This window comes from Phoenix dactylifera, chromosome 2 (genome assembly GCF_009389715.1).
Source record: "Phoenix dactylifera cultivar Barhee BC4 chromosome 2, palm_55x_up_171113_PBpolish2nd_filt_p, whole genome shotgun sequence".
Lineage (NCBI taxonomy): Eukaryota > Viridiplantae > Streptophyta > Magnoliopsida > Arecales > Arecaceae > Phoenix > Phoenix dactylifera.
In genome coordinates this window covers 23,353,254-23,379,381 of record NC_052393.1, presented here as the reverse complement: position 1 = coordinate 23,379,381, position 26,128 = coordinate 23,353,254, and the positions used below count along the sequence as shown (strand labels likewise).

The window sequence follows — 26,128 nt, the reverse complement described above, 5'->3', positions numbered from 1 at the left end:
GTATATGTATGTATGTATGTATATGTATATGTATATATGTGTATATTGCTGCCTGCTATCTACACTAATAAAGTTATTTCGGTTTTGAATAGCCGTTTAGATTCTGCCTGCCTTAGGCCGTCTCTTACAGCCTTTCAGGATCACATGAAAAGAGCATAACATAGTAAATTATACTATTCTCTATAATCTAGCTAGAAAGGAACCAATTTTAGTTTTTTCATATTTGTGAAAGAAATAACAAGTCTAAATCATCTACATGTCAATTCACAACTGGTGTATGATCACACTGTGTATTATCTGGATAGTATTTTGTGGAACTTGGCAAATAAAGAGAGGGAACTCTTGTTCATGTTGGTGATGGAATCGCTTGATTGTGCTCGCCAAATACTCGATTCAGAATCATGGCTAACCTTACTCCACCTTGCGCAATTCGTTTGGTGATGATCAGCATCCTTGAATTGAAGTAGTCATCTATAAAATATACAAAATACAAACATTAAATGTTTTTAAAAGGTGCATCCTTAACTCCATTTCATGAGTTCATTGAAAACTCACCAGCTAGAGTGTCTCCCTGATTGACTCCTTTGTAACCCCACTTGCAGGCTATGCTTATACTTTCTGTAGCGTATCTGTTTGGAGAGACATGATACCAAATTAATTCGAGAAGATTCCATATTGTTGTAGTCTTCTCTACTGAAATATATTAAGAGATGCTATCTGGCTTTGGAGCTCCATATGGCAGGTTTAGCTAGAGATCATAGGACAGTCTTATTATTTTGTGGAAATACTCACTTAGTGGGGCAAGAGAAGAGATCACTACAGTCCCCCCAAGAAGAAACATCATCTGACCAGGTCCCCTGTCATAAATAATGTTAGAGGGCACAAGCTAGGTTTGTCGAAGATAAAACCATAACCATCCAGGACCTAGGGTTCAACTTACAGTGGTAAAATTACTTTGAAGGTCTTCTTTGAAGACATCCATATCCTTCTGATAGAAGTCTGCCAGAGCTGTAAGGATTATCTCCCTGTCCCAAACCTAATAGCTCATGAGAAAGACACAAGCAACTGGAGTCAACTGAGGGAAAAATGATTGAAATATTATATGTTATGCATTTGAGTTAAACAGAGTTGTAGTAGACTGGCAGGAACATTGTATATGGGGTGTTTAGGTTTCCATTATGTCTGAAGAATCTACTGCGACATGGAAATATCAATCTGAAGTTTTCGTGCATCTCTGCAAGCGATCTTTTAAAGTCTGTTGTAAAATGGATAGGAAAAAGTTTTTGTAAGACCTTTTTAAAGGAATACATTATGCGACATAGGTAGTCCCCTGTAAAAGCCTGTTAATGCAATGCTTTAGCCTGTATGAAGAAGCAGCAGGAGACAGCGGTGGGAAGTGCGGTTTACCCATGGGCAGTCATGATCTGGTATATGAGGTTACTTTGAACATTTCCTTATGCTGAATGTAGATTAACATATTGAGCTTGTAGGTTCAGTTTCAGAAAGCTTCATCAGCCTTTTTGCATTTCTGAGACTGTCAAGTTTTTGAAGTATGGAGATTAAATATTGAAGTTCTGGATTCAGTACCCAAAAGCTTCTTCCATCTTATTGAAGAACATCTGAGACTGCCAAGCTCTTGAAGCAATGCATGGTTGGTTACTTACCAATTACCTTTTACGTATGATCAAAGTTTATATTTCAGGTTGGCTTTACAGACTTACGTGATGCAGGTTAGATTTGTGTCTAAACCAGTGAAGCTGTATGGTGTTCCCGCCTTCGTCACTCGTGAATCCAACATGCATGGGCTGCAAGAAAAATCAAATGGAGCTTAGCAAATTGGGAAGCTAATGAGAATTGAACCTTTACTGGAATGCAGGAACCTATTCCCACACCTGATGGATATCTCCCATGAAGTGGGACAAAAATAGCAAGGCTTCTGTCAAGTTATCTGTGGACACAAAATCCATTTGACAGAGAGTTAAGTTGAAGAAATTAAGAACAAATACAACGCATGCAAATTAGATTGCAAGCGTGCATCGAGCAACAGCTACTTTCTTACATCTGCGATCTGATGTCCCTTCTTTGTAGTGCAGTAGCTGCATGGTGAAGTTGCTGATGGCACCAGCTACACACATATCCTTGGCTCCTCGTGGATCATGGCAGTCCCCTACCATCATACATATGGATCAAAAAACAAAACAAAAGCCAAATCTAAAACCACCTTTTCTTTCATTCTCTCATAGGTGCAAAACTATGCAATGTTCTTCATGTCTGTTCAAATTTTCTTTGCTTGTAAATGATACATATGAGTTGAAGCAGTGTCGTTGTAAGATGAGAATGATGGCTTACTGCTGTACTTAAAATTGCAGGCCTTGTCCGGGGTGTCAATGAAATGAAGGGAGCTGGTCCACCTGTACTTGTACCAGTGCCGGATCTGATCGGGCCATGTACACAGTGCTGATAAATCTCCATTGACATAATCTGGCAGAAGGTTCTTGACAGCCTCCGCCGCCTCGGGTTCCAACATATCCTTCAACAGGATTGCATTATCAGGAACCAACTTTACCAGGCTCTTGGTGAGGATTGACATGAAGCTAGTTTATGTTGGAAAATTCTGGTCCTGATCCTACTAATGAATGTCATTGTTCTTCGATTTTTTGGGCATCTATTATCTGTCTGTCGGATCTAGCTCTATTAGGCTGTACATGTAAAGTTACATGCTTATGATGTGGAATCAAGCCCAGGTCTCTTTTTATAATCACAAAGGGACTTCAGCTGGATGAACTGGCAGCCTGTTTGTGGGAAAGCATATGTTTTGCTTTTATCTTTCTAAAGTTTTCTCACTTTCTTGGTGATCAAACAGTTTGTAGGGTTTTCTCAAGATACTTTCCAATGATTCAGTAATAGTACCTCCTCATAGAGAATGTCTGCTTTCAATCTTATGTGATGTGTAATTAAGCTTTCAAATTCTATAGGTATTAAATAACAATAAGTTGAGCTCGGAATAAAAATGATCCCTAAAATGGGCATAGAGCTGGGATGTGCACTCAAACGCATGGTCCTTGAAATAATGGATCTCAAGAGGGACCGTTAGAAAAAAATTGCCCCAGGTGGATCCGTTAGCCAAGTTTAGCTATTGAGATACATGATAACTAGGGCTGCAATGTTGAAATATAAGTTTGGCTAAACCCAACTCCAAGCCATATCTGAATCAGGTTATGATATTGGACACAACTCTAATCCATCTTCACTAAGGTTGGACTGGACGGAATTTGGATATATTTTATCAATTTATTGATATTTCACGTCAAGTTATTCGCATATAGATTATAAGATGCGTGCATAATTTAATTAATAATTGTATTATAAACATATTATCAAGAAAATAGCAGTAAATCAATGTTTAGACAACATTAACAACCTATTTCACATACGATTAGGGCGACAACTACATTTTAAATTATATTCAATAATACAAAATGATGATTTAACTATGTATTGCTTAAAGTGAACAGAGTTGGCATGGTTCGGCTAAAATAATAATTCAAACCTAATCAACATCTGAAACAGGTTATAATGTAAACCAAAGCATCGTCTACTCTGGTTCGGATCGAGCTAGGTTATTCACAGCTGAATTCTAAATTCAGAAATGGGTCAATCCAATGTACTTATAGCTCCAGAGATAACAAAAAATTTCGTAGACCTGTAAACAAGAACATCACAGATTGCCTTCTCAATGGTTTTCCTCTCCTCAAGAACATCCAGAGATAATCCATCTTCTTGACCTTGGTATTCCCATTTCCAGCTTTGAGAATTTACCTCTTTCCCACTTATACATCATTTCCTTCACTATTTTTCACTCTTCGTTAACAAAGGGCCTACCTAGTAATTAAATCTAAATCAAGAAGACATGTACCTAAAAATTGGTTTTCCCCCAAGGAACAAACTATAAAAATACTTTGCAAACTATAAAGAAATTTACACCCTGCACTTCCCAACCATTAGGGTATCCAACGTGCACAAGCCTTTTTGGATTACCTGTGCAATCCGGCAGGTCAGAATGTGGCCCTCCTTGCTCCATGACCAAGCTCCCGATGCCCAAACCAGTATCAAACCAACCACTAAGATGGAGAAACTCATGAAGCCACCTCCTGTGTACATCACCATCTTACCCTCTTCTTCTTCTTCTTCCTCCTCTTGGAGATGCAAAACACAAACACCAGAAGTTACTTAAACCCACCAACACCAAAGCTTATTAAATAGTGGATGGCAACACGAGCCCAAGTGTTCTTTGAGTGCAAGTTTCATGCTTCACCCCCTCATCTCCCAGAAGTTCATGTTTTACCATTAAAGCTTCAGTTATCATACAAGAAATGAGTGTTAGATTCAGTATAAGAGAAGGCATCTACCAAACTGCAAAGAAAAACAAACTGCTAGCTTCATTAGATTGGAAGTTTGGCTTTGCCTTAATCGCCTAGTTATGTGACAGAGACAGGGGAGGTGGTAGGTGTGGGGGCATAAGAGTGACGTGAGGGAAAGGTGAAGCTAAATGGATTGCTTGCTGCGGTGGAGAGGAATGGATTTAAGAAAAGCAAATTACATGGCTATTTTGCATATTTGGTGACTTGAGAGTTCTCTTCATATCCTCTCAACTGGGCGGTCGCATGGATCGGTGCAGCCAACGTCCACTCCACCAACCTATGTACATGACGTACTTATTTGAGCCAGAGATGCAGATCATCTGCTACCACTCTTGAGATGAAAGGGATGGCGGAGAAGGAAGATGCGGTTGAGGGTTGCCGCCAGCCGGACTCAACCTTGAGCCAGTCTCTTCTCGACAATTGGCAGGCGTGCGAGGGAGTATTCATCTGCATGAAATAAACATCAATATGAACAATGATCATTGAATAAAAGATGCAGCTAGCCATGCTGTTACTTTAAGTGCAATGAGAAACAATAAGTTACATTTCACAAACATAGACTCAGATCTGCACACATAGTAGCTTGTCAGAACAAGTGAGAGGCTTATTAGAATGGACTAGACATAGTATACCATACTAGCCTGAATCGGATGTTACAGAACGTGTCGTATCATACTGGTTTGGTACCGGTACCTGATACAGATGACGTACAAATACACGGTACGCCAAAAAAATTTCATACCGTACCGTATCAATATTGTGCTAGTGTGGCACCGTCTGATACCGAGACGACGAACCTTAGAACTAGACATCGAGAAGGCAATAAAAATTAAAACAACAAATATGTTGCTCATTAGCAAGCATATATCTTCAGGACAAGCCTTCTACCATCAATTTTTCAGGATTTTTTCTTTTTTTCATTTTGAAAGTTATATTGGAGAATATGTCATACTCATTAGTTGAGAAAATTCTTACAGTTAAATATCGATTCCAACCTAAAGCAATAAAAAATTGTGTCTAAAAAGAACTGTAACCTAATGCAGAGATTGGGGATTTCGAGCTGAAAGATCTCTTGAAGCTTGTAGTTCTAATAATCCAATTGCAAATTAGAAAAAAAATGAAATGAAAAGTTCACGAAAAAGAAAATCAAGTGGTTATAGAGCTTAAGGTAAAAACATTACCTGAAGGTATTTAACGAGTGAAACCCAAATGACTAAAAATGGGGAAAAAATATTAGGGTTTCGAAACGGAGGTAGGCATTGAGATCCTCGATCTTTTCGCTGCGTTCGTAAAATCACGTTGGAAATCCAAATTGGAAACTTAGGAGAAGAAAGAAAAAAAAGATAAAGTTGTTGAGATTTATGTGACCTTTATAATGTAATTTTTGCAAGGAAAATTCGTTTCCTGCATCGCCACAACCGCGCTCCGCGGCTCTGCAGGAACACGATCCAGCGATCTGAGCCGTCCAATGAAAGAAATGAGAGCATATAAATTATAAGGGCTTCTCAAATGCGGATGGCAAGGCGGATGCAGGGTGGTCATGCTATTATTAACTGCACCCGCCCCGCAATGCGAAATCATTTACCCATCCCTACCGTGTCTGGTGGAACCGATCAAGGTAAAAGTAAAACTGTAACAAATTATTTTATTATTTTTTCAGCATATAAAATCAAAAAATAAAAAATATAATATTAAACCTTAGTACCTCATGCAACATCAAGATGAGATTCTAAGATAAAAAATATAACAAGTTAAATGTTCCGCAATAATACAAATAACAAATAGAAAGATTAATTTTTAGAAAATCAAATGTATCTTAAACTAACAAAAATAAATAACTTTTAGAAAAAGTAACTTAGTAAATACCCCGGATGGGGTTCAATATGGGTATATGCCATTACATGCCTCCATTGTGAATCTGCTACGGGTTTTGGATATCTTTCCCTACCTCTAATTTTTAAATAGGAGATTTAAAAGTTTCTGTGTTAAGGTCGAGTAGGGTCGAGAACCCAATGGGTGTAAATTCTTAAAATCCACCCTACCATCTGTTATTGAATAGATGATTCTCGATATTTTTCATGGCCACCAGATGTATAGCTACTAAAAAGTATTTATAGTTCAGTTACCAATCAAAAAAAAGAAAGTATTTATAGTTGGTAAAAAGTTAGGAACATAAATGTATGGGTAGTATATAATTTAGATAAAATCAAAGGATTTTAATTGATGCTCATTCTTTTTTCTCTCAAAACTTTTGCTCCATCTCTCAACATCAAACTAGGAAGTAGTATAGTAAAAGTTCCCAAAGAACTGGTTCTTGATCGGAATTGGAATAAATTAGAATAGAAATCGGAATAGACATATTTTCAGATGCATTTGGTTCGTGATTGAAATCAAAATAGGAATCAAAATGGAATTTAAATAATAGGACAAAATCTAGATTAGACTTTGAAAGATTGGGACATTTTTATTCTTCTCTAAGATCATGAATGGGAATAAAACTTTTTCCAACTAAATAGTTAGAATGGAAGACACTCATTCCTATCCCTTCAAGCCCAACACCTATGTTATGTTTGATATTTTCATTAATATTTTGAAAAATTTAAAGATTGTCATTTAAGAAGCGAGATTTGTGGTGAAGCATAATTTATGTTTACTAAAATACTAATTTATTGGTGTTCATATCTGTTTCCTTTTTTTTTTTTTGATAAGTTATTGGGCTAAATTTTCTTCCTCCACTTCTTGATAAGAGAATGTTGATCACATGATCTCTTGCTAAACCATATTGTTAGCTCAAAAGATGATGGAACAAAATGAGGGGACACATTATTGTTGTTGTTCTTTGAGAAGATTGTTAATTATAACAAAACTTAGAGGGTAAGGAATCTCGAGAAGGGTATCTTTTAACCATGCCAAATTATTTGATAAATGATAAAAGCCCTTACAAAATACAATGTTATATATTGGTTGCTAATTTAACTTTGTCTTCTAAAAATATGAAAATCATTCTGCCATGGGAAAAAAAATCATTCCTTGATCTGATTACCCAGAAAAAAATTCTAAAATGCATCTAAATGCATGCTAACTTTTGGCATCATAATCGCAGTATGTATCACCAGAAGCTGAGCACTTTAAGCCCTATTTCAGTGAAGAATCACAAAACAAATTCAGTTCAATAAATATGGGGCCAATTCTTCTCTATAATTCAAGGCAATACATGAGATACATTGAGTGGCCGAACTCCTTTTTTGGATCAGGGGCATATATCAAAGAGCCTCTCAACTGGGGAAAACATTTTACATCATCATGTCCATAAACATTACAGAGAAAATCTTGTCGCAACCCAGCTCCTAATTCCCAAAGCCCTAAATGAAAAACATCCTTTTGGGACTGCATTAAATATAATAATTGACTTAAAAGAAGCCACAAGACATTAGAAGCTTGGCTTTTGATATATTTAGTTTCTACCATCTTTCAGAAGGAACCAACCCGCTCACAGCCCTCCCCACAAGATTTGCTTTTCCAATTTCATAATTTGCTTCAAGTGTAACCAAGCAATGATATGAAACTATCTGCTCTGAAAAAAATCTATATACCAACAAAAATGTAGTGCTTGGTCTGATCATTTGACATTTGTAGAGCATTATTCTTAAATCATTTACTGTAAAAAGAATCCATAAACCAGCAAAATTTTGGTGCTTGGCCTGATCATTTATCATATGTAGAGCACTATTCTTTTGAGAACCTACATGGCCAGCTGTAAATAGAAGAAAACTGATGGCACAATGTTGCCTAACTAGCAGTGTTGTGGGTTCTTATAACTTAAGAACACCAAAGGTGGGCAGCTTCCATTGAGATCGGCTAGAACTTGATGAACTTCTACATAATTCTTTCTTAGACAAGGTTCCATTGGAATATTCAGAGAGACCAGACTTTGTCGAATTTGATTTGGAGTTTCTTGTTGTAACTGTACTTCGGAGAAGCTCCCGTAATAAATGGGTAATATATCAACTTCAGAGCCTAAGGCCAATCTGAGCCTTCAGAGAAACCCTTTATTATAGACATAAAGGCTATAGAATGAGCATTATCATTCATTATAGTGTTATAATGTATTATTATCTGTATATTCAAAAAAAAACAAGAAACCTTTCCTTTTACACTTTTATGATCATTACAACAGTGTGTCGCATTTTTATATTATATTATTTTATTGTGAGAAATACATAATATTATTTTGTATTCGCATTATAATATTATGCAGATTTATGATAAAAATAATATTATATTTGGAAGAAACTTATAAGGACGTATTTTATCTGTTAAACTGCCATATAAGACGGCTATAATCTCTGATGACCATTATTAGAGTCTTGGTGTATGAATGCTTGAGTTTGATATGCAACGGATGTCCCTATATGGATGCGATAAACAGCTAAACGATTCTTGAACTGAAATTGGATTTCTCATTTACTGGTAAGTCGAATTTACCATCAATAATGTGAGGAAGGCATTTTCTTTGAATGATTCAAAGAGTTAATTTTGCCTAGTTCAAGAGAAAAAAATCGTTGTTATTCAAAACTATGGGAGTCCAAATTCTTTCTAGATTAGAAGAGCTGTCCGCTGCATAAAGTAGTTATCACTTGCTGATTCATGCAACCTTTTGAACCAAGTCCATGGTCTCAAATCCTCCTAGTTTCATTAACAAACATAAAATCATATGCATCAATCTCATATTTTGTGCTTTCAAGTAATGCTCTTATAGATTACATGGCAAACACCCATTTTATAAATACACAGCCACTTATGTTTGTCGATGTGATTCACACATCTTTTATTCTCAAGACAATATATATATTTAAGCATCATTGTGAACTTAATTTATGTCGAAGAATCTCTCTTATTGCAAATTTACTTCACTTTTTTGGGATGTTCTATCTTCAGCGCAGGATGCGCAACTCTATCTCGTTATCTTCCTTGAGAGAAAATGAACACAGCTTGCAGTCTGCAGAGAGGAGTGATGAAGTCTTATATTTGTCTTCTCCGCCAACTACAGGCATCAGCACGCCTCGCTTTACCGTATTCTCGTAGTCAGGACGGTATGTTCTTCCCAGAACTCCTTCCACTTGAGGTGAGAGCCCAAAGAATCTGAACTGCACCTCCAAATGTGCGTAGGAATCATCTGATGGTATCTGATAGTTGTGTAACTCATCATCTTCCTTGGTGATTGGAACCACCTTGAGCATGGCCTCTGCAATCCCCTCAAGCACGACCATGATGCTGTTTCTGGTTCCAGTCCTCTCCAGAGTCAGCTCTGTATCTGGTGACTTCCAATGGGAGAGGTGTCCTTCTGGGACCAGCAAAGGCTTTCCATCGTAAGAGAACTTCAGGTGATCAACGTCGTTGCTCCATTGCTTTACATGAGCTGCCTCGACAGTGAAGTTGTGAGAACCATACATGAACCCAAGAGCTTGAATCCAAGTGAAGTCGCGGGTCCTGCCGGCAGGCCGGAGGCCAATGAAGCGGGCATTGATCTGGAGGTGAGGGTCGGAGACCAGGCTGAAGTGCTCATCCTTTCTCCCATGAAAATAGAACACAGCACCGTCAGCACCAATGAAGCGAGGGTCATGACAACCAGACCCTGGGCCTTCGCAGTTGGGTTTGTGGCAAACTGCAATTTGATAGTGATCTTGCAATTAAATGGAGTTTTCACACCATGCAGAACATTGACTCTTTTTTTTTTTTAGTGAAGTTAGTTCCTCTATTCGTTAGCTGAATTCAAGAGGAACAATGGATAGTTGAGAGAGCTCGTTAAAGAAGCCATGCTTACCTCGGCACACAGCCTCACATTTGGGGGAGCGGCAGTCCATGAAACAAGCTTTGGCCCTCGGGTGTCTCGGTTTGATGTGTGGGCACTCCTTTGGGCATCTGACAAATTTACCAAAGCATGGGCTTCCTTTCATGCGACAAGTAACCTTGTCTTGGGGCCAGGCTCCTCCCATTTCCATTGTGGCTGCCACAAACAGCAGCAGAAACATCGCCATCCATTTGCTCTCGATGGACTGCATCTTTAACAAACTTTAGAGATTAACTCAGCTGCTGGTTAAAAGGCTTGCTATCCTTGATATATTTATAAGGTTCAAGTAGTGTGGGTTTTCAAGAGTTCGGCTCTTCTTTGTTAGACTTATATTAGGCAGAATTCCAGTTTAACAAGAAGGCCATGGATTCAACTGGTGGAAGGCAGATGGCCTTTTCTATGTTATCAGTAGAATGTGGAACTTGGCCTCTGAAAGAAGAGGACTAGGATGTTGAGCTTGGTTATGTCTCTATCCCCGTAATTTGGTTCCTCCTAGTGGAATTTCTTCTGTTATCAGTGTTCAATCGCTTGTTTACTTTGGATCTTTGGCAGAAACCCAATAGCATAGAAAGGCTTTGCCTGATCGCGGTCAGCGACCTTTTGGGACCTTGGTTTCAATTTTAAGGATGGGAATGGTAGGCTCGTCGATGTACACTAGCCTGCCACCTTTTAACATATTAAGTGGGATTCCAATGTTAGAGGTAGGGGGGATCGGATTAGATACGAGACGGGTGGGATACAAATTAGATTAAAAATTTGTCAACCAGAATCTGCGCTGACTATTTTATTAAACCTATAATCTAGCCCGACCTACAATGTGTTGAATCAATTTAAACAAATTAAACGGCTATGCATTGCCAACTCTAGTTAGTGTCATTAACCTTGTCAAGAATATTTTCCTCAAAAAACCTTGTCAATGAATAAAAGAGCAATAGTTAGTTCCTTTAATTCTGTCCCGATGTTGGTTGCATGTACTATGAAAAATTTCTGTTGAATGTAATGAATTACGCACTGGCGTCGGTGGTGATGGTGTAAAAAATATAGGCAATTTGAAGTACATCCATTTTGAACTTTTTAAACCATAAATTTGATTAACTTTGGAAAGAATATTTTTTATAAAAAAGTCTTGTCAATGAATAAAAGAGCGATAGTTCCTTTCAGTATTGATAATGGTAGCAGATACTATGAAAAATTCCTGTTGAAGGTAATGAATTGTCCACTTAAATCAACACTAATGTTATATTATGTGAAAACTATATACAATTGAAGTACTTCCATTTAGAAGAATCAAATGACTTCCTATCTTATTTTTTTTCGAGGCATAAACTACATTATCTTTTGGTGCTACCATTCACATGATGCCCTGATCTTGTATCAATATCCAATCTTGGAGTATCTTCTGATTCATGTATTATTTTTCTTTATGTATACATACAGTCTAGCTCTCAGTTATTTATGTCTATAAAGGCATGTTTATTCTGTTTATAAAATTTAGGTGAAGTCTTGAGCAGATACAATTGGTACAACTCCTGTGGAGATGTTTGGGACATTGCCACCTTAGTCTAACATTTTGTTTACAAAAGAGGAGTGATGAGAGCACAAAAGTGCGATCTACACGCTGCTTAAATTAGTATTACTGCTAACATAAAACGATAAAATCACTAAGTTAATATTATATTTTTGTTTGGCACAGATTAGTATAAATTAAAGTTTATAAATGTGCATTTGGTAGGATTTAGAGGGATGCATTATGGCCCCAAACCGCGCGGGCCCAATCCTGCCATGATCTGATCGAGCAAATTTGAACCCAAATATCCGAGCCCGCATGCGATCTTCCAGTGATCCCCACGTTCCCTCCTTTTCGGATTAGCACCCGCACTCTTCTGGAATAGAGATTCCCACTCTCACTTTATCAGAAAGAAAAAGAACTTTTTAACCTCCAATCCCATGAAAAATAGCTGAAAATACTATTCATTCCTGAAGTTACTATTTATGCTGAAATTACTGTTCATATAAACAGTATTCCGAGATGACACTGTTCATATAAACAGTGTTTATGAACAGTATTCCGTAAAAATACTGTTCATATGAATAGTGTTACGAAAAACACTGTTCATATGAACAGTGTTACGGGATTTTTTTTTTTTTGAGTTCACTGTTTTTCTTCCTCCCAGCAGCCCCTTCCGTCCGTTGCAGGCCACGTCCATTTCTTCTTCAGCCAACGAATCCCATCTGCAGCGTCCCAGCCGCCCGTGATTCTTCCCGTGATCCCAGCCTCCACCGCGGCCGTGATTGGATCCTCCCAGCATCCCAGCTCTTCCGCACATCACAACGCATCTACAGAGCTTCTTCCGCCCGTTCCAGCCACACCCAGCGATCACGCGTCCACCCCTCATCTGAATCCCATCGATCACGCACTCCCGGCGATTTTCCAGCTCCCACGATATATGCAATCGCGATCCATCCGTGCGTCCACCTCTCTCAGATTTGCCATCATCAACCAGCGCGCTTCCAGGGGATCCATCACCGGGTGAGAGTTGGCTATATAAGGAGGCCATCGGCTGAGAGGAAAGGAGAAAAGAAAGAAGGGGAGCTCGGGTCCAAAAAGAAAGAAACAGAGGAAGAGCCCTGTTTTCCGAGAAGAAGAAGAAGAAGAAAAAAAATATTTTATTTGTTTTAAGGGTTCCACCGGGAGGGAGAAGCTTCTTGTTTTGTTTTCTTTATGTTATTTGCAAAAAAGAAGAAATATTAGGCTTTCAATCTCCATTTTTATTTGTAATCAATTTTCTTTTTATAAAATCTTTCAATTTTCTTTTATGCAATCCGTGTTCCAGGTTCAGTTTAATTTTTTGCTTTTTATGCAATACATTAAATTTTCTTTTATACAATTTATGTTCTAGGCTTTTGATCTTCTTAGCACTATTTTTCATCCATTTTAATTTATGCCAAAGCTCTTTTTTGATTAGTTAAATATATAAATACTCTTTGAATCTAAATACCTGTCTTTTAGTTAATTTCAATTAAAAAAATATTCTCTGGTAAATAGAGAATCATTTAACATCCTCAAAATAATGTTTTTCTTCTATCATTCAAAAATCGATTTCGAATCCGAGTGAACGTTTTAATTTTTATGCAACTCCAATCGCCTCCCTGTGGATCGACCTCTTACGACCACTATTCTTCGAGTAGAAAAGGTAAGAGTAAAATTAATTTAAACTTTGTTTGTCGGTTTTAACAACGATTTGTTTAGCGTATTTTTAAGTAAACAAGAATCGGACAATAGGGAGAGAGAGATAGAGTTCAGCCGTCATCCTATCTTTTCATCGACGACACAAAACATGGTTACGACAAACTTTGAAATGCTCAACCCTTGGACAACAAAGTATCCGGGTAGGAATAATACCAGGCAACTATGATTTAGGAATAATATCGAGCAGGAATAGTAAATAAAAGGATAAAGAAAAAGAACTCCAATGCGATATAGATATCACCACCCAAAGGAAAAATAAGCTCATCGCCCGAGTAAGAATGCTAAAGAGATACAAAAATCACCACCCAAAAGAAACTCACAAGGGATACAAAGCAAGAACTCACCATCTATCGGAATTCATCGAAGGATAAGACTTTAAGAAGAAGCATTTCTTCATAAGCTAAAGGCTCAATTGGATAATCAACTCAAGTCTGCAAATTCTATTAGCATAAGGAGTTTAAATAGAAAAACTTGGAACAACCCTTCAAGCATGGGTAATTAAAACTTGGAACAACCCTCCAAGCATGGGTATACGAATTAAAGCTTACTACTTTCCGACAACTATTAAATAAGATTAATGCACCCAGTTAAGCATGGGTAATTAAAGCTTACTACTTTCCAACAACTTTTAAATAAGATTAATGCACCTAATTTCCATAGCATTTTGCAAGCCTTGTACAACCTTCAGTAAAATCACCATAACTTTCTCTAGAAAATTCCAAATTGCACCAACGAGTGATCGGTTTATGTTTGAGCATGATGAATCACTTCATGCCCGACTCAAGATCACTTTATTCTTTTTCTTGAAATATGTAGATCTTTTCACTTTCATGACAACTAACTTCAAACCCATCTTTCTAGCGGATCGCCCGACATTTTCTGCAGTTGCTTTAGCAGCATACCGAGATGCGTTGGAAACTAGAGACATAGAGCTTTCTAATGAGATATAGCTTGCTATCTAATTCATCCCGAATCTTCTTAGAATTCAAATTCAAAAATGATCTGGTCATCAGACAAGATAGTGGGCTGGTCTTGGGATTCATTGGGCAAAACAGGCATATTCTTAAACACTCCCGTGCTCCTCAGGTTGGAAAAGACTCGACCTCAAGTCTTGCTTTCCTTCTTCATCAGAATAGGGCAAAAGATTAGAAATATTGAAAGTTGTGGATATACCATAGTCACCAGGGAGCTCGATCTTGTACACATTTTCTCTAATGCATTGAAGCACTTTGAAAAGACCATCGGCTCTAGGCATGAGCTTAGCATGATGCCCACTAGAAAATCATTCCTTTTGTTGATGAATCTAAACCGAATCATCTTTTCTAAAAGCTGCTGGCTTGCGGTGCTTGTTGGCTTGCTTTTTATATTTCTCAGTTTGCTTGAGAATGCGATCTCGAACCTGTTCATGCAAGATTTAGTCACCTTTCTTTTTATTGGAGCTTTAGTCACCTTTCTTTTTAGGTGTTCAAAACTCTTCTTAGCTTCACTTGTCCATTTGAATATTCCTCCATTGAAGCATTCGGTGATAGGACCAATGATAGTGTTGAATCCTTTGATGAACCATCGATAGAATGAAGATCATGAAAACTTTGGATATCATGGATTGACCTTGGTGTAGGCCAACTTGTGATTGCTTCAATCTGGCTAGTATCCATCTCTATGCCCATGCTAGAAACAACATAGCCCAAGAATACAAGGCTTTCGGTAAAGAAATGGCACTTCTTCAGATTGGCAAATAACTTTTGCTCCCTTAGAGTATTGAACACTTTTCGAAGATGTCGAAGTGTTGTTCCTCATGCTCGTTGTATACCAAAATATCATCAAAATAGACAACAATAAAATGCCCGATAAATGGTCTAAAAACATGATTCATAAGCCTTATAAAAGTGCTAGGAGCATTAGAAAGCCCAAACAGCATAAACATCCATTCATATAGACCATCCTTTGTTTTGAAGGCTGTTTTCCATTCGTCTCCTGGCCTCATTCCAATTTCGTGATAACCGCTTCGCAAATCTATCTTCGAAAAGATAGTGACACCATGAAGTCGATCAAGAAGATCAAGTCAAGGAATAGGGAAGTGGTATTTGACAGTAATCTTGTTCACTCCTTTACTCTCAACGCACATTTGCCAAGAAGAGCCAGGACAACACATGGGCTCATACTTTCTTTCGCCAAGCCTTTAGCCAAAAGTTCTTCTACTTGCCATTGCAATTCTTCATTCTCTTTAGGACTCATCCTATAGGCTGCTTTGTTAGGAATGATGGCACTAGCTACCAAATCAATGCAATGCTGAATATCTCTTATGGGAGGAACACCAGGTGGAATCTCCTTTGGAATGACATCAAGAAACTCAGCAAGAAAAGACTACACAATTGGGGGTGTCTGGCTCATTTGTTTCTTCGTTTTCTTGGAACAGTACAGGAGCACAAGCTTCAGTAGCACACTCCAACACCTTCTCAAACTCAAATTTTGAAAGTAACTTACTTTCCTTAATTCCCTTTATCAGGTTTGAAAAATTTCTCTAATCAAAGAGGACCCAAGATTATCTTTACGCCATCTTTCACAAAAGAATAAGTGTTTCTAAAGCCATCATGAATGGCTTTTTTGTCATATTGCCATGGTCTACCCAAAAGTAGATGGCACGCATCCATGGGCACAACATCACATAACACTTCATCCTTATAATTCTTTCTAATAGAAAATTGAACAAGACATCGCCTACTGACTTTTACCTCATTCCCTTTGCGAAACCATGCATATTTGCTTGTAAGGTTGAGGATGCGACTCCGTCTTTAGTTTCAATTTCTCCACTATATCCTCTGCCACAACGTTTTCACAGCTTCCTCCATTGATAATAACTTCACAAACTTTGTCATGAGAAGTACATCATGTGTGAAAGATGGTGCTGCGGAGCCACTCATCTGCATCTTTATGATCAACCCTCAAACTCCGTTGAACAACAAGTGATTCTCCATTACCAGGGTAAGTGACTTCTTCTTCTTCCTTTTCTTCAACAAAAGTCACAATTTTGAGATTTGGACAATCAGAGACAAAATGGCCAATTCCTTGGCACTTGAAACATTTGCGAGGATCGGTAAGTGGACGACTTGAACTAGCTCCCACGTTTTTCTTTAAGAACTTAGAATTCGTAGCCTTACCTCCGGAAATTTGTTTAGAGGTTGCAGAACTCCCTTGGTTGGAAGGTCTCTCTTTTGTTATAAATAGTTGGCTACTTCCACGAGCCTCCTTAAGTTGTTTCTCCACCTTTAGTGCTAACTTGACAACAACGACATAAGTCCAATATGGTTGTAGTTGGAAAACATTTCCGATTTCCATCCACAGTCCACCAAGATATATAACGAGCAATAGTGTGCTCCTCTGGCTTGGCAATATCACTTTTCATCATTAGATGATCAAACTCTGTAGTGTACTCCTCCACGGAACTCTCCTTTTACTTAAAATTGTGGAACTTAAGAAAAATGTCTTGTCACTAGTTTTCCAGCAAAATTTTTTTCTTATGCCCTTTCTTCATCTTCTCCTATGTAGCAATACGACTTCTACCTTCACGAGCTTGTTGCTTCTTCAAATTCTCCCAACGCAGAGAAGCATACTTCTTCAATTTGATGGCAGCTAGCTTCAGTTTACGATTATCCAGAACATCTTTATAATCAAAGACCTAATCAACTGAGTAAAACCAATCGATGAACTCCTCGAATTGCATTCTTTCTTCAAACTCTGGAATATCAACTTTCACATCAAGTTGATCTCGCTGAAATACTTGATTTCGTGAAGCCCGTCGATGAGGAATAGACTCATTCGAAGATGCTTCGCTTCTATAAGGATAGAATGGATTTTCTTCTTTGTCTCTCCCAGAAGAATCTTCATCTGAATCATGATGAGAACCATCATGATCAAAAGGTTCATATCGCTCAAGACGCCGCTGCAGTTGTTGTACTTGTCTCCTCAACTCATCTACTTCAACATCACGTAGATTTCTTTCACGAGCAAGAGGTAATTCAATATTTGGTCCATGACGACGACCCATCATAACAACCGATGGCTCTGATACCAACTGATGTCGAGCAACAAAGTAACCGAGTAGGAATAATACCGGGCAACTATGATACAAAAAAATACCGGCTGGAATAGTAAATAAAAGGATAAAGAAAAAGGACTCTAATAGGATACAGATATCACCATCCAAAGGAAAGATAAGCTCACCACCCGAGCAAGAATGCCAAAGAGATACAGAAATCACAACCCAAAAAAAACTCATAAGAGATATAGAGCAAGAATTTGCCACCTATCAGAATCAACCAAAGGATAAGACTTTAAGAAGAAACTCTTCTTCACAAGCCAAAGGCTCAATTTGATAATCAACTCAAGTCTGCAAATTTCATTAGCATGAAGGGGTTTAAATCAAAAAACTTGGAACAACCCTCCAAGCAAGGGTAATTAAAACTTGGAACAACCCTCCAAGCATAGGTTATTAAAACTTGGAACAACCCTCCAAGCATAGGTAATTAAATCTCACTACCTCCCAACAACTATTAAATAAGATTAATGCCCCTAGTTAAGCATGGGTAATTAAAGCTTGCTACTTTCGAACAACTATTAAATAAGATTAATGCATCTAATTCTTGAAAAGACAAAGAAGGAAAAGGAAAGCACGAATTTTCATAGCATCTTGCTAGTCTTGCATAGCCTTTAGTAAAATCACAATAACTTCCTCGAGAAACCTCCAAATTGCTCACTGTTTGATGCGTTGGAAACTAGAGACATAGCGCTTTCCATTGAAACATAGCTTGCTAGCTAATTCATCCAGAATCCTTTCAAAATTCAAATTCAAAGACGATCTGGTCATTGGACTAGATAGTGGGCTGGTCTTGGGATTCACTGGGCTCAACAAGCAGATTCTCAAACACTTGAGTGTCAGATAGGGGAAGGAAGAAGACTTCAAATGGAGACTCTTCCCTGCCTGCCTCGTGCCACATGACACGATTGGCTTTAGGCCTAGCCTCTTCGATCAGGCCCACAGGCATAAGGAGCTGGCCTTACATGTTTGGTCTTATTTCGTCCTCTATTCTGAGAAATTGTTGCACGTCTATAGGCTTAGGAATGAGTATTATTAGACTACACACTCATAAAAGGGTTACTATTACCGACCATTATATCAGTATATACAACCATGATTTTGGCCCTTTCTATTGAAACAAGATTATGGTTGCTATTGTCAAGAACATACTTAGTTGTCATAAGTAATATAATGGATAAGTGTCATTATGTTACAGAACCACCACTCGATGTATCAGCATCATTATTTATTTATGGGTAGAGAAATAATATCTTGCATTAATCAAACTGGGAAAAAAAATAAAAAAATAATTAACTACACCAGCAACTTCTGTATTGTCTGTTCACCCAAAAGAAGGAAAAAAGTGAGACTTCTACATTATGTTCTCCACTGATCCAATTGGCCAATTTATGGCTGGAACAAATCCCAAATTGAACTTTGTCAAAGACCTGTTATTGTGATCTTTTATATTTTTGGTGTGTAACTTTATCTAAAAGTCTAACTTGAAAGAAGAAACATAGCTATGTAAAGATAGGCAGCTGGAGTTGGTAGTCTCCTTACTTGTCCAAGTGTAAAACAAGCTTCAAGAATTTTGGCTGTGGCGCAACTGTTGAGAATAGTGAAGTAACGCTCCTTGTTCTACCAATGGATGCTCCATTCTTTCTGCAAAGAAATATTTTGTCCAACCAACTTTGCTCTTGATGCCGTTATGAATATCTTGCACTACACAACATTAAGCGATGGAATGCATCTCAAAAGCTCGGTATTTAATCGATGTTGCTATTGAAGAAAAGGAATAGAACAAAGGATGGATACTAGTATAAAACCTACATCATCCATATGTTTTCAAGATTAGAGAGAGTGGTCTTGCAGGCTATAAGACTAGCCGAGCAGCGATCTCTCTGATGAGATGTTGTGGAAGAGACTCAATGGTTGTACTAGTCTTAGCTCTCCATTGCTTCTTCTCTATACTCTTTGTGGATTTCATGGTTCATGGGATAACGAAAGCAGTTTTATTCAGCTTGGTCTCTCAGATAGTAAGTGGATTTAAAGGGAGGAGAAAGAGAGCGAAACAATAACGAGATAGCTTGAGGTTAAGATGCCACATGCTACTAGTCCTCCTCATGAGATGGAAAACCTTGTGATACGTCAGCAAGGTAATCCGATGTTGGGAAGGACTTGGTGTCATAACCGAGCATCTCACCCAAAATGACTAGCCGAAAGGTATTATTTAGATTTTTTGATCTTGTATAAGTACCCAAGATTTACCCAGCGAATAACCGATGAAGGACTAAACATATGCCCGCATGGATCCTCACATACTCTTCATGTTCAAGCCCTGATGTCCTTGTCAGACTAAGAGTTCAAATCTATTCAAATCTAATCCCAAACACCACGGTCGGCCCGTGGTCAGCCCCAATAGATCCGTGCTGCAGTGTTCCATAGTCCACATAGGTTATGAGCTGGGTCCGCTCTGATACTATTTATCATAACCCAGTACCTCACCCAAAATGGCTAGCCGGAAGGTATTATGTGGGTTCCTTGATTCTATATAAGTATCCAATATCTGCCTAGTGAATAATCGATGTGGGATAACACACGCCCGCACGGGTCCTCACGCTTGGATTCCGCTATGCTCCAAATATGGAAGTTGAGCTGTCTCTGATTAGAAATAATTCTATAGGACCAATCAAACCAAGGGAAGGAAGGTGAATCCTTTCTTGTGAAAGAAGGGATATGACCCCTAGCCATTTTTAGTCATGGAAATCTCGATTATATAGAGGGTGCCCCATATCGGCGTGGACCATATAATCCTTGGGCAAGACAATTTATGGATATGGGAAAATCTCATACATGATTATAGTAACCGATATTTTCGAGACCAGGGCTAAAGTATGATAGGCTATTATGATGAAAACTGAATCAACTTCTTTATTAAATAATAAATACAATATTTATTAATTAAAATAAAATTTTAGGTAAATTACAAAAATCTTTCTATGATTGGGGATAAATTATACACTAAATAGTTTGAAAAACATATACTCATCTTTTTGAGGATCTCATTTAAAGTTAACCGTCTGACTAATGTATGATAGGCTATTATAGTAACCGATATTTTCGAGACCAGGGCTAAAGTATGATAGGCTATTATGATGAAAACTGAATCAACTTCTTTATTAAATAATAAATACAATATTTATTAATTAAAATAAAATTTTAGGTAAATTACAAAAATCTTTCTATGATTGGGGATAAATTATACACTAAATAGTTTGAAAAACCTATACTCATCTTTTTGAGGATTATTTTAATCCAACACTTTAACCCATAACTTGACAAAACATTAGTCAGACGGTTAACTTTAAATGAGATCCAAAATACCACATAAAAAAAATAAAAATAAAAAAATACCAAAGTAACCCTAAGCGATATAACAATCATCCAAGAACATAAGAAAACACAAGGTAAATATATCACATCTATTAACCCAATTAGTTTACCATCCAAATTGTATCCTATTTAAATTTGGCATCTGATTTAACTTAGTCCACACCTTTTAGGCTGTGAGAACAAGTTTCTCCCCTTTATATGGAAAAGTTTGGTCTCTTTATTTGTTTGGGGGCAATTTTGGTTTTACACTTAGTTAAATAGTTCCACTAATGCTATTAATTTAAATGGGTGGAAATGTTGGTTTTATAAGATATGGGGTATAAGGGTAATATACATAAACTTCAAGATGATTTGTAATTTATCCACCAGCATGTGCTATCTCACCATGCTTCAGGCTCTTACTGAACTGAATGATATTGATGGCTTGAAGCAATGCTACGAGGAGAGGGAGCAGAGTTTTAGGTAGCCTATGATCTGAAGTTGATGAATTTGATGATTAGAGTCTACTCAAGGAAGAGCATGGTTGAAGAAGCTGAATCACTTTGGGAAAGGGCCTCAGAGAAGGTTGCAAGAATTGACTTGAGGGCGTGCGAGTTGTTCTTAGGAAACTAGTAGAAGAGCCACGAGGGTGAGGTTGGCTCTAAAATGGTCACAAAATGCAGTTTTAATGGTCAAACAGGACAAGTACGTACGTAGAAGTTAGATTAAGAGAAAGTGATCGTCTTCTTAAAACTTTTATAGGAGGCGAAGGATTGGAGGGTGCAGAGAGGTTCTGCAAGAGTTTGAACGCGCTTTACTTTCTCGATTCCAAAGCATATGAATCGCTGATCCGCCTCCAAAACTAAGAGAATGCCAGAAAGTGTGTCAAACAAGTATGTATTCAATTGGCTGCTCTGGGCAACTTTTTTGGGGAGGGATTGAGTTCTGTGTTATTCATGATAAGACTTCTAGGATTAATGGGAAACGTTGAAGTGAGCTCGAACCTAAGTTCTTTGGAAGGGCCTATGATCAGAAAATCACGTTGAGTCTGTCACGCCCCGAGCCCGAGGCGTGGCAGACGCCGCATGCCCGCACGGCGGGCCGCACGGGCGCGCAAGGCAGCAGATCATACCAAAGCAGATACAGCTTTTCAAAGATAACATAATTATTTAAATTGTTCAAAAGCGGTCTTACAAAATTCCAAAATAACATATGCCAACATAATTCAAATATCCAAACTAAACTAACTAAAATGCCAATAACTGAAGAATCATCGGAAACTCTAACGCACTCCCCAATCCCGTGCAATCAAGCCTCTGGATCTGAAAAATGGAGAAAACAGAATAATGAGCTACACTAGCCCAGTAAGCAACAAAATACCCCAGAGTGGGGTCAGAGCATATCAGATCAAAATACAGGACAATGTTTGAAACCAATCACAAATAATATCATTTTTTTTTTAATAAAACTCTGATATCATAATCTCAACATGATAGGCTACGGCCACGTAACCCAGTGGCATGGGTCGCACAGAGTGCCAGAAACCACTATTGTTAGTCACCGGTGGAAACGGTGTCCAGAAACCACTATTCTAATCACCGGTGGCGCGGTGTCGAAATCGGTTCCTCGCAGATTACAAGTCGACAGGTCCAACGTATAATCCCCATTGGCAGGGCCAGAACAGAACAGAACAGATCATAGCCATGCTGAGAATATATATATATATAAATAGATTTCATAAATTTTTCAGTCATAGTTTACGGATTTCAGAGCATAATTTTCAAATGAAATTTAACATGCCAGACCTATTTTACTAAATACAAAACATATTTCAGAATTTAATCTATTTATTTGAAAATCACACTTGAAGTATTAAGTTACTTACCTCTTCTCGCTTAATTCCTACTTCAGGTAGGCGGATCAGGTTCACCTGTTAACATTTAATTAATTTCTTTGTAAATTTCAGAGCTAAGCAAAATCCAAAAATAATACTACTGGACACAGCCCAACAGGGCCCAGAGTTGGCCCATAATGGGCATGGCCCGATAGGGCCCACATCGAACACGGCCCAATGGGCCCGCATAGACTCGGCCCAATAGGGCCCCCAAGGTTGGCTTCTAATTGGTTCATCTATGCAATAAAATTTATTGCAGAGACTAATAATTAATTACAGGATACTGTTCTATAATAAAACTTTAGTGAAGGGACAAAATAAATATAGCTGGGGACCTTTATGTAATAAATCTTTCCTATAGGGATCAAATACAAATTACAGGAGGTCTTTTTGTGAGATAACATACTGCCAAGGGCTTTTCTGCAAAATTTTCCTTTACTGGCCCAATGGGCTCGGGTTCGGGTTCGGGTTCGGGTTCGGAGTTGAACTGGATTTCGGCTTCGGATTTCAAATAGACCCAAATTGGGCCCATATAGGGTATGGCCCAACTGGGCCTAACTGGGCTGGACTGGGCCCAAGTTGGGCCTGAAATGGACAGGGCCCAACGGGCCCAGTTTGGCTCGTGATGGGCCTCCTTCTTCCCCCAAACTCCCCATGGACAGGGGAGATGGAAACTGAGAGAGGAAGGGAGAAACAGCGGGGTGGTCGGCCTGGGTGGCCGGCCTAGGCGGCTGGGGGCCGTCGCCCGATCGACGGCCAGCCGATCACGGTGGCGGCCGGCGGCCGCTGCGGCTCCCGGCGTGAAGAAGCAACCGAGAATGGTCTCGGTTCATGGGGCCAAAACCAAGGGAGGAAAGCATGCGTCGGCTAAGATCGGAGAGCACAAAGGGAAGAGGGCTTACCGGCAGTCGACGGAAGTGGCGGATCTCGGCCGGGGGAGGCTCGATCCGGCGGTCAAGCGGTGGCGGCGGCGCTCGGAACCGAGGGATGCGAATCTCCAAAATAGGGGAAGGCGCGGGTGGTGATGGTGGTGGATCCGGCGGCACGCCAGCCACTTGGGAGGCAAAGGCAGAGGAGGGAGAGGGAGGAGGGAGGAGAGGAAGAAGAGGGAGCTCGGCGGTGGCCCTAAGGGAAGGAAGATGGGGTTTTAACGCCCCATTGTAACGGCCCTCGGCCGCGATTTTCGCGGCGGTCAAGCGAGATCCGCGGCCGTGAATTGGCCGCGGATGGACTGGGAGGGGTGCCGCGGGATACCCGCGGCGCCCTTGCCCCATTTGTTCCCCGGAGGAGCCGGAGAGGATCGCAATCGCGATCCTCTGTTCCGGTTCCTCCCGAATCGAATCGGGGCTGAAGTCGGCAAGGGCTGCCGACTTCAGCCCCGTATCTCACATTCTTCCCCCCTAAAAAAAAAAATTTCGTCCTCGAAATTGAACATACCTTAGCTTGCAAAAATGTCTGGATATTTTTCCTTCATCTCGTCCTCCAGCTCCCACGTAGCCTCACGTTCTGAGTGATTGCTCCACTGGATCTTAACATAAGGAATCGTGCGCCTCCTCAACACTTGCTCTTTTCTATCAACCACACGTACAGGCTGCTCAGGATATGTCAAATCTTCTCTAAGCTGCAAGGGTGCCACTTCTACCACATGGCTCATATCTGGAATATACTTTTTTAGCATGGAAACATGAAAAACATTGTGAACTCCAGACAGTGAAGGTGGAAGTGCCAATTTGTAAGCCACAGCTCCTACTCTTTCCAGAATCTCAAAGGGGCCGACATAGCGTGGACTGAGTTTTCCGCGTTTCCAAATCGCATCACCCCTTTAGTAGGAGACACTTTCAGAAACACATGATCTCCGACCTGAAATTCCAATTCCCTTCTTCTATTATCTGCATAACGTTTCTGTCTGCTCTGAGCTATCCGGAGGCGTTCCCTGATCAGCTGGATCTTCTCCACTGTTTGTTGCATAATCTCGGGGCCCATAATTTTTCTTTCACCAACATCATCCCAACAGATAGGTGATCTACACTTTCTTCTATATAGAGCCTCATAAGGTGCCATTTGAATACTTGCCTGGTAACTGTTATTATATGCAAACTCAACTAAAGGCAAGTGACGGTCCCAAGAACCTTTCATATCCATTACACAAGCTCTTAGCATATCTTCCAAGGTCTGAATGGTTCTTTTTGATTGGCCATCAGTCTGAGGGTGGAAAGCTGTGCTGAAGCTCAGAGTGGTCCCCAAGGCTTTATGCAAACTACTCCAAAAGTGAGATACAAACCGTGAGTCCCTATCGGAAACAATGGATACAGGTACTCCATGCAACCTCATTATTTGTTCAATATAGAGCTCTGCAAACTTTTCCAAGGTCATTCCTACTTTGAATGCCAAAAAATGTGCCGACTTTGTCAATCTGTCCACAATCACCCATATAGCACCATAACCTTTAAGAGTGCGAGGCAACCCGGAGACGAAGTCCATAGTGATGTGTTCCCACTTCCATTCAGGAAGTGGTAGGGGCTGCAACAACCCTGCCGGTCTTTGATGCTCTGCTTTAACTTGCTGACACGTCAAACACCGAGCCACAAATTGTGCAATTTCTCTCTTCATATTATTCCACCAAAATGTATCTTTCAAATCCTTATACATCTTAGTACCCCCAGGATGCACTGTATATCCAGTATTATGAGCTTCCTTCATAATTTCATTCTTTAAATCGGAGTCATTTGGAATACACATTCTGTTTCTGTATCTCAACGATCCATCCTCATGAAGTCTGAATTCTGATTGAGAACCTGATTCAATATCACTTCTAAGCTTTTGCAACTGAGGGTCATCTGCTTGAGCAACCCTGATCCTCTCTATCAAGGTACGTTGGACACGTAAGTTTGCCAATTGTGCATCAGGGTCATGCCAACATACCTCAATTTCTGCTCTTCTCAGATCTTCCAGAATTTTCCTCTGAGAGGTGAGTAAGGCAGCAATACTACCAGTGGATTTTCTGCTCAGTGCATCTGCTACCACATTAGCTTTTCCCGGATGGTAATAAATAGACAAATCATAATCCTTCAGTAACTCTAACCATCTTCTCTGTCTCATGTTTAGTTCCTTTTGGGTAAAAAGGTATTTCAAACTTTTGTGATCAGTGTACACCTTACAAGATTCACCATATAAATAATGCCTCCAAATTTTTAATGCAAACACAACAGCAGCAAGTTCCAGATCATGAACGGGGTAATTCTCCTCATATGACTTTAATTGTCGG

General features: G+C 39.2%; 2 protein-coding genes and 1 long non-coding RNA gene across 4 annotated transcripts; 1 reads left to right on the top strand and 2 right to left on the bottom strand.

The window, feature by feature from the left end:
• Positions 1-156: 156 nt before the first annotated feature.
• Positions 157-5,897, bottom strand: LOC103696804 (endonuclease 1). 2 transcript variants are annotated; one of them, XM_039123696.1, is made up of 10 exons: positions 5,790-5,897; positions 4,039-4,868; positions 2,350-2,530; positions 2,060-2,167; positions 1,893-1,948; positions 1,722-1,805; positions 941-1,036; positions 793-857; positions 556-629; positions 157-471 (listed from the first exon to the last, which is right to left on the bottom strand). In XM_039123696.1, the coding sequence occupies exons 2-10, from the start codon at positions 4,165-4,167 to the stop codon at positions 347-349; spliced, it is 918 nt and encodes a 305-aa protein (XP_038979624.1). In that variant the 5' UTR covers positions 4,168-4,868; positions 5,790-5,897; the 3' UTR covers positions 157-346. The 2 variants fall into 2 exon arrangements, with proteins under 2 accessions (XP_038979624.1, XP_008776745.1); XM_008778523.3 differs by lacking the exon at positions 5,790-5,897 and adding an exon at positions 5,603-5,765.
• LOC113461243 lies at positions 1,034-2,780 on the top strand. The gene is made up of 3 exons (XR_003383380.2): positions 1,034-1,651; positions 1,731-2,243; positions 2,370-2,780. It is a non-coding gene; the product is annotated as an uncharacterized LOC113461243 (long non-coding RNA).
• A 3,072-nt stretch (positions 5,898-8,969) lies between the features above and the next one.
• Positions 8,970-10,483, bottom strand: LOC103696806. Its single transcript, XM_039123961.1, has 2 exons — positions 10,246-10,483; positions 8,970-10,104 (listed from the first exon to the last, which is right to left on the bottom strand). Exons 1-2 carry the CDS (start codon positions 10,481-10,483, stop codon positions 9,356-9,358), a joined length of 987 nt encoding a protein of 328 aa, XP_038979889.1. The 3' UTR covers positions 8,970-9,355.
• Between the last annotated feature and the right edge of the window lie 15,645 nt (positions 10,484-26,128).

What these genes read in the sequence shown, in the direction of transcription:
- LOC103696804 (XM_039123696.1), bottom strand. Translation starts at nt 4,167, where the DNA reads ATGGTGATGTACACAGGAGGTGGCTTCATGAGTTTCTCCATCTTAGTG. An exon ending in ACAAATCTAACCTGCATCAC is followed by an intron (nt 1,037 to 1,721) that starts GTAAGTCTGTAA and finishes ATGAGCTATTAG; the next exon opens with GTTTGGGACAGGGAGATAAT. An exon ending in TTCAAAGTAATTTTACCACT is followed by an intron (nt 858 to 940) that starts GTAAGTTGAACC and finishes TATTTATGACAG; the next exon opens with GGGACCTGGTCAGATGATGT.
- LOC103696806 (XM_039123961.1), bottom strand. Translation starts at nt 10,483, where the DNA reads ATGCAGTCCATCGAGAGCAAATGGATGGCGATGTTTCTGCTGCTGTTT. An exon ending in ATGTGAGGCTGTGTGCCGAG is followed by an intron (nt 10,105 to 10,245) that starts GTAAGCATGGCT and finishes TTTAATTGCAAG; the next exon opens with ATCACTATCAAATTGCAGTT.